A 13,557-nucleotide genomic window follows, 5' to 3' on the forward strand; every position below is an offset into this window, starting at 1 on the left:
GCATTTCGATGGGGGCGAAATGCGAAAACACCCGTGTACTTAGATTTAGCTGCACGTTAAAGAACCCCAGGTGGTCCAAATTTCCGGAGTCCCCCACTACGGCGTGCCTCATAATCAGAACTGGTTTTGGCACGTAAAACCCTATAATTTAAAAACTTTTGAGGAGGCAGAAGAATTTGCCATAGCTTCAGAGAAGGCGCTAGGCGACGTTCGTGACATGCGAGAAGCAGACCCAGTGACCACGGGAACCAGCATCAATGTTGTACAGTCGCAGCGAGGACGACGACCCTGGACGAAGTGGAACACTGCAAAGAACAACCATTCATGTGAGCATTGTGGCGGTCCCCATGCGACACACACGTGCTGCCATCGAAACACCAAGTGTCACCATTGCGGCAGGAAAGGTCATCTGGCAAAGGTTTGCAGCAGTGGCCGCTCTCGGGAACGTGGTGCCTTTGCCGTCGAGGAAATGGAAGGTGAGAGCCAAGAAGAAATGTTGCTGGCTCTTGTCGCTCACAGCTCCGCCGACAGAGCTACGTTGAAGCCTCTCGAGGAGGAGTTGACATGGCAGGGCCGGAAATTGCGAATGATTCTAGACACTGGTTCTCCGGTCAGCGTCATGCCGAAGAACATATTTAAGAAACATCGCAGATGGTGGCCGTCACTGCAAAAAAACAACGCTGCGCTTGACATGCTTCCTCGGGCCATTGCCAGTTGTCGGCCAGATAACCATGAGGGTTCAGTCTGGATCGACGGTTGTGACCAGCACGCTAATCGTGGTGGCATGTAACGGACCGCTGCTCTGTGGCCGGAACACGATAGAGTCCTTCCGTAAGGCGGGTGTGTCCTTCTGGGACACTGGAACCACCTCGAGTGTAAATGTTGTTCGTGATAACAAGATGGCGCCTCTGCTCGATGAATTTTCTGATCTTTTCGAGAACAAGCTTGGCTGTTGCAAGGGCCCCCCTGTGCAATTACACCTTAAAGAAGGAGTCCGCCCACGTTTCTGTAAGGCACGTACAGTGCCTTATGCCATGCGCTCCAAGGTTTCAGCCGAGATCGACCGTCTTGTACAAGATGGAGTGCTTTCGTCGATAAGCATTTCAGATTGGGCAACACCGGTGGTGCCGGTAGCAAAAAAGAACGGCGATATACGATTTTGCGGCGATTTCAAATTGACAGTCAACCCGGCGTCGCACTTGGAACAGTATCCCCTGCCCAAAGTTGAAGACATATTTGCGGCGCTTTCTGGAGGCGAAGTCTTCAGCACTCTGGACCTGCGCAACGCGTACAATCAGCTGCCGCTGGACGACGAAGCTAGAAAGATCGCGGTACTCAACACACACCGGGGCCTTTACTGCTACAATCGCCTAGCATTTGGAATTGCTTCAGCCCCCGCCTTGCTCCAGCGACGCATGGAATCGATTTTGCAAGGTTTGCCGAATGTTCAAGTGTACCTCGACGACATCATTGTGGCGGAGAAGGAAAACGACACATCGGTACTGCGGCAGGTGTTTCAGCGGCTTCGTGAACACAACTTGAAGTTGAACAAAGCCAAGTGCCGGTTTAGGGAAGCACAAGTGTCGTTTCGGAGGCACCGCATCGATGCCAAAGGTCTGCATCCTCTGCAAGATAACCTCGAGGCGGTACTGGCCGCGCCGAAGCCAACATCGGTAAGCCAGCTGAAATCTTTCTTGGGCTTGGTTACTTATTATGCTAAATTCTTGCCCAACTTGTCAACTGCGCTGGCTCCCTTATATCGCTTGCTGGCAAAGGGGGTGTTATGGCAATGGGGGCCTTCGCAGGACAGCGCATTTCAAGAAGCAAAGGGTGCGTTAGGCAAGGCTAAATTTCTTGTCCACTATGACCCGCGAAAACCCCTTCGACTGGAATGCGATGCATCATCGGTCGGTTTGGGCGCAGTGCTGTCCCACCGCATCAAGGGCGAAGACTATCCCATAGCTTTTCGCTCTAGAACCCTGACGCCGGCGTAGCGCAATTACTCGCAACTAGAAAAGGAAGCACTCGCCCTAGTTTTCGGTGTGACAAGGTTCAGAGACTATCTTTTCGGTAATAAATTTTGTTTGATAACGGATCATAAACCGTTGACAGGGCTGTTCCATCCCGAGAAACAAATTCCACAGATGGCAGCGGCCAGGATACAGCGTTGGGCGCTCCTTTTATCAACGTATCAGTATGACATAGAATTCCGGAAAGGGTCATTGAACGCGAATGCCGATGCTTTGAGCCGTTTGCCGCTGCCGGAGCAAGGGCACCCTGGTAAAGATGATCCCGTCGAATATGTGCTACATGCGCAAGCTTTGACAGATTTTTCTCTTAGCGCACAGCAGTTGGCAGACAGCACGAGCGAGGACATGCTTCTCCGACAGGTGAAGACGTGGATTCTTCGTGGTTGGCCAAACCAGCTGGGGCCGGAGCAACAGTGCCTTCAGCCGTACTTCACCCGCAAATACGAACTCACTGTGAGTAAAGGTCTAATATACTGGGGTCATCGTGTGGTGCTGCCCGAGACCGTGCGGGTACCTATTCTGAGAGAACTTTACGACACCCACCCAGGCATGACTGCAATGAAGCGCCTGGCCCGTACAATGTTTTGGTTTCCCGGATTGGACCACGACATAGAGAAGCTGGTACAAAGCTGCCAGCAATGCGTGCAATGTTGGCCCATGCCAGCGGAACAGGTCCCTTCAAGCTGGCCGAAAACCAACAAACGATGGTCTCGCCTGCATATCGACTATGCAGGGCCAGTGGAAGGTCACATGATCTTGGTGGTGGTAGATGCGGAAACGAAATGGATTGGCGGAGCGGGCAGTGCGCACCATTAAGGAAGGTATCAAGAAAAATAAGGATGGAAGTCTCCTCAATCGTATTTCCAAGTTCTTGCTACGCTACAGGGCAACACCGACTCGAGATGGCAAGTCGCCCGCCGAGATGTTGCTGGGTTTTCAACCCAGGACTCGCCTAAGCGCACATTTTCCAGAGGAAGAGGTGGCACGGGATCCCACTGTGAGCAGACCCCCGACACCGTTGTCACAAGTCTTTTCACTGGGAGCGCCTGTTTGGTCACGGCAGTATAATCACGCTGGCCAGAGATGGTTACCCGGCACGGTGACGTTAACAAGAGGTAGGCGTATGATCACGGTGGACACCACAGGAGGGGTGCAGCGCCGTCACGTGGACCAAGTGCGGCCACGACTCGCTGCGGATGACGTAAAGCAAGAATTCGACGCAACACGGCCCGGAGACAACCAAGTCTCAGAGAGTGATCAACCCTCTGCAGTGGACGACGCTGAACCATCATCAGACGGATCACTTGGTACACCCCAGACTTCCAGTGAAGTAACCTCCAGTGTACCGGCGGCCTTAGGACTTCGTAGGCGTTAGGCGTTCTACGCGCACAAGGAGGCCTCCCGACAGGTTAGGCTTCTAAGGGGGAGGAATTGCCGTATCGCGACAACGCAAGCCCGTTTATCGCAACCCGAAGTGCGCATGCTCGTGCTGATGCACAGAGAATAAAAGCAGCCACGCTATCTTCAATAAACTTTTCCATTGCTTGCACCTACTGAGTCTGTTGTTGTTACCCGCGCCAGAGCAATACCCAGTGAGGATCTCGTTGTCCACGATAAGTTTCATCGGGTATGTGTTGCTGTCGGAGCTTGGATTAAGCAACATATTTAACTTTTTCCAGACGGCTTCAGATGTTTTGTTTTTTTCAGGGACAAATAGGTTACTGAAATAATCAAGTTTGCTTTTTCTTGAGAGAATTTGTATATTTCTGTGTTTTCTAAACGTCTCAAAATCTTCCTTGTCCCTAGATTTTAAAAAGCGCTCGTAAAGTGCATTTTCTAATTTTATAGCTTTAAGGCACTCTGAAGTGATCCAAGGTTTCCTTGCCTTGCGTGGATGCTTTTTTGTTTTGACTGGAAAGCACTTGTTATAGGCTTCTATGAAAGTTTCAATAAAGAAATTATACGCTGTGTCTGCATCGGTTTCACGAAGAACAGCGTCCCATTTTATCCTGGATATACATGCAGTGAACATATCAATAGTGCTTGGGCCGGAATTTCGGAGGTGGTGGATTTGCATCCTTCAATTTAAATTTATTTTGGTTTAAAATTGCGTGTACTAATATGTGTTTTAAGGACACCAGCACAAATAGGCGCATTTATGTTATTTGTTAGAATGACGTCAATAAGCGTGCAAGATTGAGCATGGAATCGAGTAGGCTCTTTTATAACATTTGTAAATGCGTTAGATTCCAATATATCTAAAAGTTCAAGACACTGGGGGCTGGAAGTTAGCAGGTCAATATTTAGATCTCCCCCGATAGTAATGTGGTAATCATTTTCATTGGCCCACGACAGGAGGGTGTCCAAAAACATAAGGAAGGTAGACGCGTTGCATTTAGGAGGGCGGTATATCACAGAAAAAATTTCCGAACTACATTTCACCGTCAACACCTCGTAATCGTCAGTAATCATAGAAAAAGGCTCAACTATTTCACACTGAAACATATCATTTACTAAAAGCATAACCCCGCCACCCGTCTTATCACCCCGGTTCAAGAAATAAGTAGCATAACTAGGTATACGAAGAACTTCAGACTCGTGGCGATACCAGGTTTCGGTAACCATGATGACGTCAAAAGAGAATTTAAACGATTCGAGCAGTATCGTTATCTCGTCTACCTTGTTTCTGGCTGATTGTGCATTTACATGAAGCAAGGACATGTGGCGTTCCTTTCCGGACAGCGATAGACTCAACTCGTATGGCGTTAGAAAATGGGCAGCCATATAGATTTTTTTAGAAAATTATGGGGTTTTACGTGCCAAAACCAGTTCTGATTATGAGGCACGCCGTAGTGGGGGACTCCGGAAATTTGGACCACCTGGGGTTCTTTAACGTGCACCTAAATCTAAGTACACGGGTGTTTTCGCATTTCGCCCCCATCGAAATGCGGCCGCCGTGGCCGGGATTCGATCCCGCGACCTCGCGCTCAGCAACCCAACACCATAGCCACTGAGCAACCACGGCGGGTAGATTTTTTTTTTTTAGATGGAACTCAAGAAACGAGTTTAGACGATCTTTTCTAGATCGCTTTCACTTGTTATGTGAAGCACTCGCGACTTCGCATCCTTTCGCGCAAAAATTTTGCCGCCCTTCGACCAGGAAAATTTCCATTCGACTTCCTTCCCGCGCGCAACAGTTTGTCCAAGTAGCTTTTTTAACTGCGGGCATAGGTGCTCATTTACATAGAGGAAAGTATTTCCTGGGCAACCAATATTGGCTGTCGTTAAACGCTTCTTCTTTGCCTTCTGTAATACTGCGTCACGCTTTGACCGGCTGTTGAATTGTACAACAATATGTGGGCAAGAGCCATCTTTTGTAGTCACTCGATGGCAAATTTCAATGTCATCTTCCCTCACAGACTCGCCGACAGCTTCACCAATCTTCTGAACGACCTTGGTCAACTGTTCACCTTCCACAACAGGAACGTTTTTTACCTCAATATTTCGATTTCGCGAATACTGCTCTAGGCGGTAGTTCTACGTTCGTTGTTTAGAACTAGCTTCTTCAGTTGATCGCATTCAGTTTTGAGAACGTCATTCTGAGCCTTTAGCTCACCATTTTCCTTTGCAAGCTGCGAGCACTGGACCGACATTTCTTCGAACTTCATATTAAAAAAGTCAAGACTTCATTTCACGTCACGTATTTCCTTGCGCAGCTCTCTCTCGAGGGCAGTGCGCATATCACGAAATTCTTGTTTCAGCTCTTTGAAATGTTGTTCCATTTCGGCTGGCGACATGACCAAACATCTCGGCAGCAGCAGCAGAAAGCAACAAAAACAAGTGCGCCACCCCCCGCTCCCTCCCGCGCTGCCTTCCCGTTTCTTGCTTGCGCGTGGGAGACTGAGTAGCAAGATACGCCTTTGGTGCCAGAGCACAGCGTCGCCCCGCCTCCCTCCCTCCCTCCCATACCCCCACGGCCTTTCGCGCGACGGTCGCGTTTGCTTTCCGCCGTGCGTTCGCTCTCCGTGATAGCGCGCGTCCCCCGCACGCTTTCGCTCGGGCATACGGCGCGCGGCGACGATTTTATCGCCCTTGGACTTTCTACGGAACCTCACGGCGACGGCGCTGACGACCGAAATCCGGTTCAAGTATCCATATAATTGCTATCGCAATAAAAAAATCGCAGGTTCTCCCGAAAAGCGAAGCATCGATTGCGATAGCAAATTAGCAGAGATCCATACGAATTAAGCATAGTACTTTTATCGGCCATATCAACTTGTAAACATTCGTTTGCTAACTAAATTAACAAGCATGGTGTCAGCGTGCACAGCAAACATGAGCACTTCATACTCGATGACCGCGGACACTAGCTGTCAAAACGCTGGCGTGCGGAAACGCGGCAGCAGCTTAGTGTCCTTCGTGCGGTCTATCGCTTGAACGCAAACCGAGAACATACAGCGCGCACAAAGCTACGAGCCGCCGACGCACCTAGACTGTGCCCCCACGGCAGATCGCTCTCAAGATACGGCCGCGTGACCACGTACAACCGCCACATACGCAGTTGCAGCTGGAGTAAATACCCATCCCTCATCCTTCCTCCCCCTCCCCCCCCCCAATGCCTCGCAAAATGGCCCACTTCCTGCCCACTTGCCTCCCTTTCGCGCCGGCGAGATTAAGCCGCGAACGCCGGCTCACCCTCGCAAGATTTCACTCTCACATACAGCATACGGTGCGCCGCGACGATTTCATTGCCCTTAGACTTTATGACGAAAACTCACGGCGACGCGGACGGCAGAAATGCGCCTGGAGTGTCCATATAATTGCTAATCGTAATAAAAATTTGCAAGACGAATCAATGTTCAAGTCGATGATAGTTGGGCCAACTGGGGGTGGAATGGTGTACATGTGCACCCTGATGTACGATTTATCGTGAAAGCCGCGCTGGAGGGACATCGTTTTATCGACGTCAATTAAAGGTTGAATCGGTTCGAATGTTTTTGTCATCGTTTATGATCATCGTCATCAACGTAATCACATCAGTACCATCATCTCATTTATCATCATCACCATTAGCATCATCGCAAACTTCATCATCATAATAATAATCATCATCATAGTCGTCATATACCACGTGGCCCCAGATACGCATACTCAGTGGCCCACATTCAGTGTCGTCCCACATTCATTGGCCCCAGGGGTGCATAGCCAGTGGCACATACGCAGTGGCCCCACTGGAACTTAAATTGAGACTGCACAATCTTCGGGATCAAACCACAAAAGAGGTTATAAACAGGTTAGATACAGACATACCCGATAGGGAAAAGTGGTGTTACTTTGCCGAGGAAGATATTGTCTTCAAAACAGGACGTCCCAGCGATCTCTCCGGATAAGCACATCAATAAATCTTCGACCATAACTATTGTTTGTGTCGCTCTGCGCTACATTATGCGCTTCTAGAAACTTGATATATATAAAGATTCAAACAGCAATAAATGAAAGAAATACAGTAGACTCCTGGTAAGAGAACCTGGTTAAACTGTAGTTACCAATAATATAGGATAATGCGACTTTGTGGGCTCATTGAAGTTGGTGCGCAATCAAGATCATTGCGAGGCCCTTATCTGAGAATTTACTTGAGGTGGCTCTACTAGCTACTCGATAAGCATATGCTTCTGTGAGCAATACTACGCTACATAACTGTGCGAGCTCATGAATTTTAGACTCCGTTCCGCGTCGTTTATATCCCGGAATTTCAAGAAATGGCTACGAAAACGAAACCGGGAAGCGAATAAAGTAAGCACATCGTTGCAGTTTGTCATGACGCTTCAAGTGTCTGCCCCGTACAGAATCAACGCACTTCTTTGTGCAGCGTCTTGTTCTGGCCTGATGTATTGTCGTTCGTTAGGCTTCGTGCTGAAAGCGGCTCAAACAAACCGACGTGCCTTCCAAAACTACTTAAGACCTAGGCATAACAAATGTCAGTTAGCTCAGAACTCTCGGCTTGCGTTAGTGATGTGCCTTCGTTGCATGCATCCCCTCCGATACAATAACATTTATATTTAAGTAAAAAATCTTCCAAGAGTTCATGCATATCATATTATCCTAATTGACTAACGACTAACATTCACTGATGCGTGATACCATACTCAGAATGGTGCCATCTGGCATCGCAGGGCACAATTAACATCATTTAATGTGATTTGGGATTCTGTGAAAGCGTTATTAAATAACGTGGCGCCACAAAGACGAATGAGTGCATTCTATTCTATTTTTGCTTTTATTTTTGAAGGCTTGCATGGACACACGGTACAGAAACTTCCAGTACGACAGCATGCACCACGCCCCGTTTTCCTACGACGAACGAGAGCAGATGCTGTTCACCTACGACAGCGTCGAATCACTCCGCTCAAAGGTGACCTTGAAGTATTTGAATTGGGCAGGAGAAAACTGCATACGGCGAGTGTGAACCTGACACTTCCTATGGCGTGAAATTGGACAAGTTCATGTTAATATTTGAATGTTGGAAAGTGCTCTAAGACGGAAAATCAGTGACAGGACTCACGAAACAAACTGAACCTCCTTGGCTTGTTTTGCCTATTCCTTTTAGCGCTGTTGAACCTTTATACACGAAAGTACTTCCATTGAGAATCAGATTGTTCCATGCGAGAACATTCTATTCACTTTGTTTGAGTGTATCGTGCGGGTCAAGCCTTATATAGCTCATTGCAATTATAAAACATTCACAGGTGAGATATGCCTAGACGATGACACACATAAGAGATATACACACACAACTCGCCAAATATCTCTCATGTATGTCGTCGTCTACGGGCCTTTCACCTCTGAATATGCTAAGCCAACATGCCCAGTTTTTGCATCCTAAAAAACAATTAAAATAGCGCCCCTGTGCTGCAATAGGAAGTTTTTCTGGCAGCTTCAAAACTGCCAGCCTTGATTCCAACCTAGAATAGAATCTTTCTACTGAAAAAATGAAATAAAACATACTGCCGACTGCTGAAGCACCTTACAACTCGAATAGCCACTTTATGTCGCGTTCAGTTTCCCTGTAACCTAATTGCAGAAACGTAACCAATAATCATTAGTTTTCATGCGGCTTCTTGGTTTATTATCTCAAGCGATTGAAAGTTTTTTTCTCCTTTGTCGCGGCACATCATGTTTGCGTTAGTAATAATGCAGTATATGATGTCGAAACTACACAGTGCTGCTTTGACAGCGCTGTCCTTGGTAATACAAGCGGTGGTATAGAAGGTCCGCTCCAAGCACTCACTATAATTATCAACGAGATATACTGAAAGAATTATTGCAGTAAAGGAAATGAAATTTTAACATTATGATAGCTATTTAAATTGCGATGAGTGGGTTAATTAAACGGGTAGGGATTGGCCTTATAGGCGTGTTAATGCCAAGACTCTTAATTGGGCCTCGTGTAGCGTTATGGGTGGTTCAAATACGTATCCTATTGGAATTATAAGGTGTATCGTAGTTGGAAAAGAGTTGTTTTGTGGAAAATGAGCAGTGATGTAGGCCATCTGAGCACGCCGTAGAAATGGCGGGTTACAGACCATTGTGGTTATTCTGTACGTTTGCCGAGGTTCGGCGTTGGCCGACTGCGAACTTCCAGGCTTAACAAGGTAATCTGCGTTCAAAATAAAGGTGCCTAAGATTGCAGCGGCTATAGAAACATCAACATTCTAAGTTTACTGGGACACCGTTGTGAATTGCCGAGTGGCCGCAGGAGCCATTAAAGCGCTTCATAAAGTATTGAACTGGGACTTTTCGCTATTGTAATGCGTTGAACATTTTTTGCTTCAAACTTGACACTGATGTCCTGTAGTCGTTATAAGATTATTATCGCTCGTATAAAGTACTTTTTGATGTAAAAGCTATTCACAGATTTAATTGTAATTGGCCAGGCTTTCAAAGCTGCTGTCGTCGGTGCTCGTTAATCGGTGGTGCAGTGCCTGGAAACGGGTAGGACGACTCAGCAGTGGTGCGAAAAGTTTTACAGGAACGGAAGATGTCTTTCGTAGGCTATAAAGATATCGCAGGCGACAGGGTGATTCATGATAGTGCTATCATCGCGAGAAAGTGGCGTCTCTACCGCCTCGCATGATCCGGCACCATGTGCAGCAGGCTTGGCTCTGTATCAATGGGAGCGAAAAATATCAGCGGACTTAACTTGAGTTGAAATCTACGTACTGCTAAGCATTCACGATTGGTGGATAATGGTTGTCATAAATCATTGAACTGTTCTGCGGAGAACGGTTAACTTATTGGCGACATGTCGCGATCTGATGCGGAGTGAAGCGCATGGTGTTTGTTGTTGTTGTTTCGGTACCCAAAGTTGGCGGCAGAATGCTCAGTGAAGAGTGCCACATGCGGAATGGTGCATAAACAGCGACATATACTCAGCACCACATACCCCAGGCACCCAAAGCCCATACGCGCTTCCCCAATGGCGCATGCACAAGCCAGTGGCACAAGCCCAACTTTGCGTCAGAAGATTCCCTGAAGAACATTCGATATTCAATGGTACATATCCACGAGAACGACTCACGTGTTATACGGCCCTGATAATCGGCCGACGAAAACTCCGAGATAGCAGTTGCAGAAAGCTCAGTTGAACTACTCATGAATGCCTTACAATAACAGAGGTCCGGTACATTGTAAGAATTCCTTTCGCTCGATTCTATGCGTCTCTTATCATCGACTGCTTACGGCCGGCTGATTCCATTACTAACGCTGGCGCAGCACCGCACTGACGAGTGCGAAGAAGAACAGTGTTGGAATATCAGCATGACAGTTCTCCACCCTTCGCAGTTATCCTCGTTCGATCACTTTCTTTTTCAAGCAAAGCTTGTTATAACTCACACATTTCAGTGGCGTCCATGTACGCAGAAAATCATCATCATCAGCATTGGCTCGAGCCTCGTCGCCTTCTCCCGCAGCTGGCTCGTTGGCGCCCCTCAGTTTGCGCACGTGCTTGGCACGTGCTCGTGCAACTGCTCCCGCATTCGTCGTCATCGTCGTCAGCTTCCACACCTGGTTTAGCTGCCGCGTAGAATTTCACTTCTATTCTGTCGCAGTAATGGGGAAGGACGCGTTTAAAGCGTTATGATGCCATTGCTTAAGGGGGTATGAGCCCTTCATTGTCTTGCGTAACCAATAGATTTATTTTTGAAGTAACTTTATGGAAATCCACCCAGAACGAACGCGCTCGGGAAAGCGGTCGTCGTCGACGTGCCGATTCTAGCGTGAGGGCTTCCCAAGCCCAGGTGAAACGTCAGCGAAGAGTCGCCGACCCAGACTAGCGGGAGCGCGATGTTGAGGCTAAACGTCAGCGTCGTCTAGTCCTCCAGGAACCCGACAACGGTAGTGCACGCCTCGGCAACTCTAGCGCCAACTTCCTCGGTGCGACGGCCAGGTTTAAACGCGAATTTCTCAACCGGAAATTCGGATCCAGCTGCAGTGCATGTGTGACCGGTTGTGGTTCGAGCACAACGTGGTACATGTCAGCGCAATTCGTTCGGAGGAACACCGAATAAACACACGACAACCTTCGCTTAACCCCATTTCCTCGACAGGGGAGGGGCTACTGATTTCTTTAATGCGCAGGCATGCTAAAGTAGGTGCAGTGTTGGTCCGTGAATGAAGATGTTCCACCGCATCCGGGGTGCGTCTTTACAATTGCTAGTAGGTACAGTGGAGCGACTTCCGCTTAACACGTTTTCATGGCAGTCGTGGAACTCCTAGGTGCCTAGGGACATAATCGCTTAGGGACTTTTGAGGCACCCGTCTGCACGGTCGCGCGGCGGCTGCTAGTTGCTGAGCGTGGCTCTCTTATCTCCGGGACCGAGTGCAGCTCCTACGTGCGTCGGGAGCGAATCGTTAAGGGCCCATACGCGCTCAATCCGCACGCCCGCTCCGCAAGCATGCGGACCGGGACGGAAGCCTGTCCGATCGTCTGGACGGGTGAACGCAACTTTGCCATCCGCATGCCTGCTCGTCTCTCATTGGCTGGTACGAGGCGGACGGCTTAGGACGTCATCACGGCAAACATGGCGCTTGCTCGAAGCGAAGCGAAGCGGTGGCGCGAGGCCTAGGCCACAGCCACGTCAGAAACAGTCTATTTTGTTCGTTCTTGTGATTCTTACTAGAGTTATCCAGCACCCACGAAGATAGTCGTTGAAGGCAGCAAGCCGGTGTACCCTCCCAGGCTTCATCAGTGCGGGCGATCGCCGACAGAATCAGACGGAGCGGAGGAAGTGTTTGCGCGAGCGTCGGAAGAAATATTTCAAGCCGTCGACTTCGTGATTTCTTGTGCCGTGCTTCGCGTGTGAATTGCAAACGAGAAGGCCATCACATACCCGTGTATTCTGAGTATACAACACATATTCAGGGCGTGGCGAAGTGAAAAGTGTCCGATCGGCACACAGCGTACGCGACTTGTAAGTGTTCTGTGTATGCAGTTTGTTGCCGCGAAGTGGTGAACGCCAGTCCTTTACACCCTTAGAAGTGATGACAAGATCAGTAGCGATATGATTTGTTTCCTCGTTATCGCTGTCATTCCTCGTGTGCTAGACTGCGTGAGCCGTTTTGCCGCCTGCGATGCGCCGTGGTGACCGCGACGTTCGAGCCGGTTCGAGCTCTGTTGTTGCTGTTACGAAGTGATCGCAAGCTACAAATCGGGATATATATGTGTCGCAGTGGTACTAGGCGTAAATGTGCTCGTTTTATGTGATGTGCGTATGCTAAGAAGTGAACTGTGCATAAGTGTTGCCGATCGCGTTTTCTTACGTAGTACCCCGAGAGAGAAGCCCTATCACACCGACCTTTCTGCTTCGTACATGTGTCGTTTGTTGCAAAAGTTGTTACGGCACTTTGGAAGATGCTTCTATCGGTGAGGGTAATGTAGGGAACATCATAATAGTTACATACGTCAAGACATACTGTGCTGTCCTGAAATGTGGATGCGCCTGAGCACTAATGCTGTCAATGCAAATTTCTAGCAGCCTTGATTTGTATCATGTAGGCAGTGTTATGAATATCAGGAATTTTTAGATTGCACGAAGGAAATAGCTTGATATTTTGTGATGCAAGTGGCTTGCATACCCAAGAATGCTAACTGCTTGGTTTTTGCTGGTGACTAAGCGGAGTCTGTGAAGAAAGCAGTGGTATTGTAGATGAATATGGTATGAATGAGTACTGGATACTTCCTTATGATTAAGTACAAATTTACGTTCCCTGACAAAAAACAATATGCATGTAAAAAAAAAATAAGACAACACAGGTATGGTGATATATTCTGCTAGCAGCCAGCAGAATCGCATGCAAGAAATTTTGCCCAGAGTTCTTCCTCACTGGCTAGCTATGGTCACGTTAGTAATGCAGGCAAAATAAGCTAAACGAAAATTTGCCGTTACTGTGTGCATCCACCCTATTTCGTTCTTTGGTTCGTGTCACCTGTTTTGGCACAAGCCTTCAGTTTAATGCAAACATTATTTAT

General features: G+C 48.2%; 1 protein-coding gene across 1 annotated transcript; it reads left to right on the forward strand.

Annotated features, from left to right (window-relative positions):
- The first annotated feature begins 731 nt into the window (after positions 1-731).
- Positions 732-3,405, forward strand: LOC119464970 (uncharacterized protein K02A2.6-like). Its single transcript, XM_049656318.1, has 3 exons — positions 732-1,673; positions 2,349-2,467; positions 2,913-3,405. The coding sequence occupies exons 1-3, from the start codon at positions 732-734 to the stop codon at positions 3,403-3,405; spliced, it is 1,554 nt and encodes a 517-aa protein (XP_049512275.1).
- Positions 3,406-13,557: the final 10,152 nt, after the last annotated feature.

This window comes from Dermacentor silvarum, chromosome 9, assembly GCF_013339745.2.
Source record: "Dermacentor silvarum isolate Dsil-2018 chromosome 9, BIME_Dsil_1.4, whole genome shotgun sequence".
Classification (NCBI taxonomy): Eukaryota; Metazoa; Arthropoda; class Arachnida; order Ixodida; family Ixodidae; genus Dermacentor; species Dermacentor silvarum.

What these genes read in the sequence shown, in the direction of transcription:
- LOC119464970 (XM_049656318.1), top strand. Translation starts at nt 732, where the DNA reads ATGAGGGTTCAGTCTGGATCGACGGTTGTGACCAGCACGCTAATCGTG. An exon ending in CCGCGCCGAAGCCAACATCG is followed by an intron (nt 1,674 to 2,348) that starts GTAAGCCAGCTG and finishes CTTAGCGCACAG; the next exon opens with CAGTTGGCAGACAGCACGAG. An exon ending in CTTCAGCCGTACTTCACCCG is followed by an intron (nt 2,468 to 2,912) that starts CAAATACGAACT and finishes CTTGCTACGCTA; the next exon opens with CAGGGCAACACCGACTCGAG.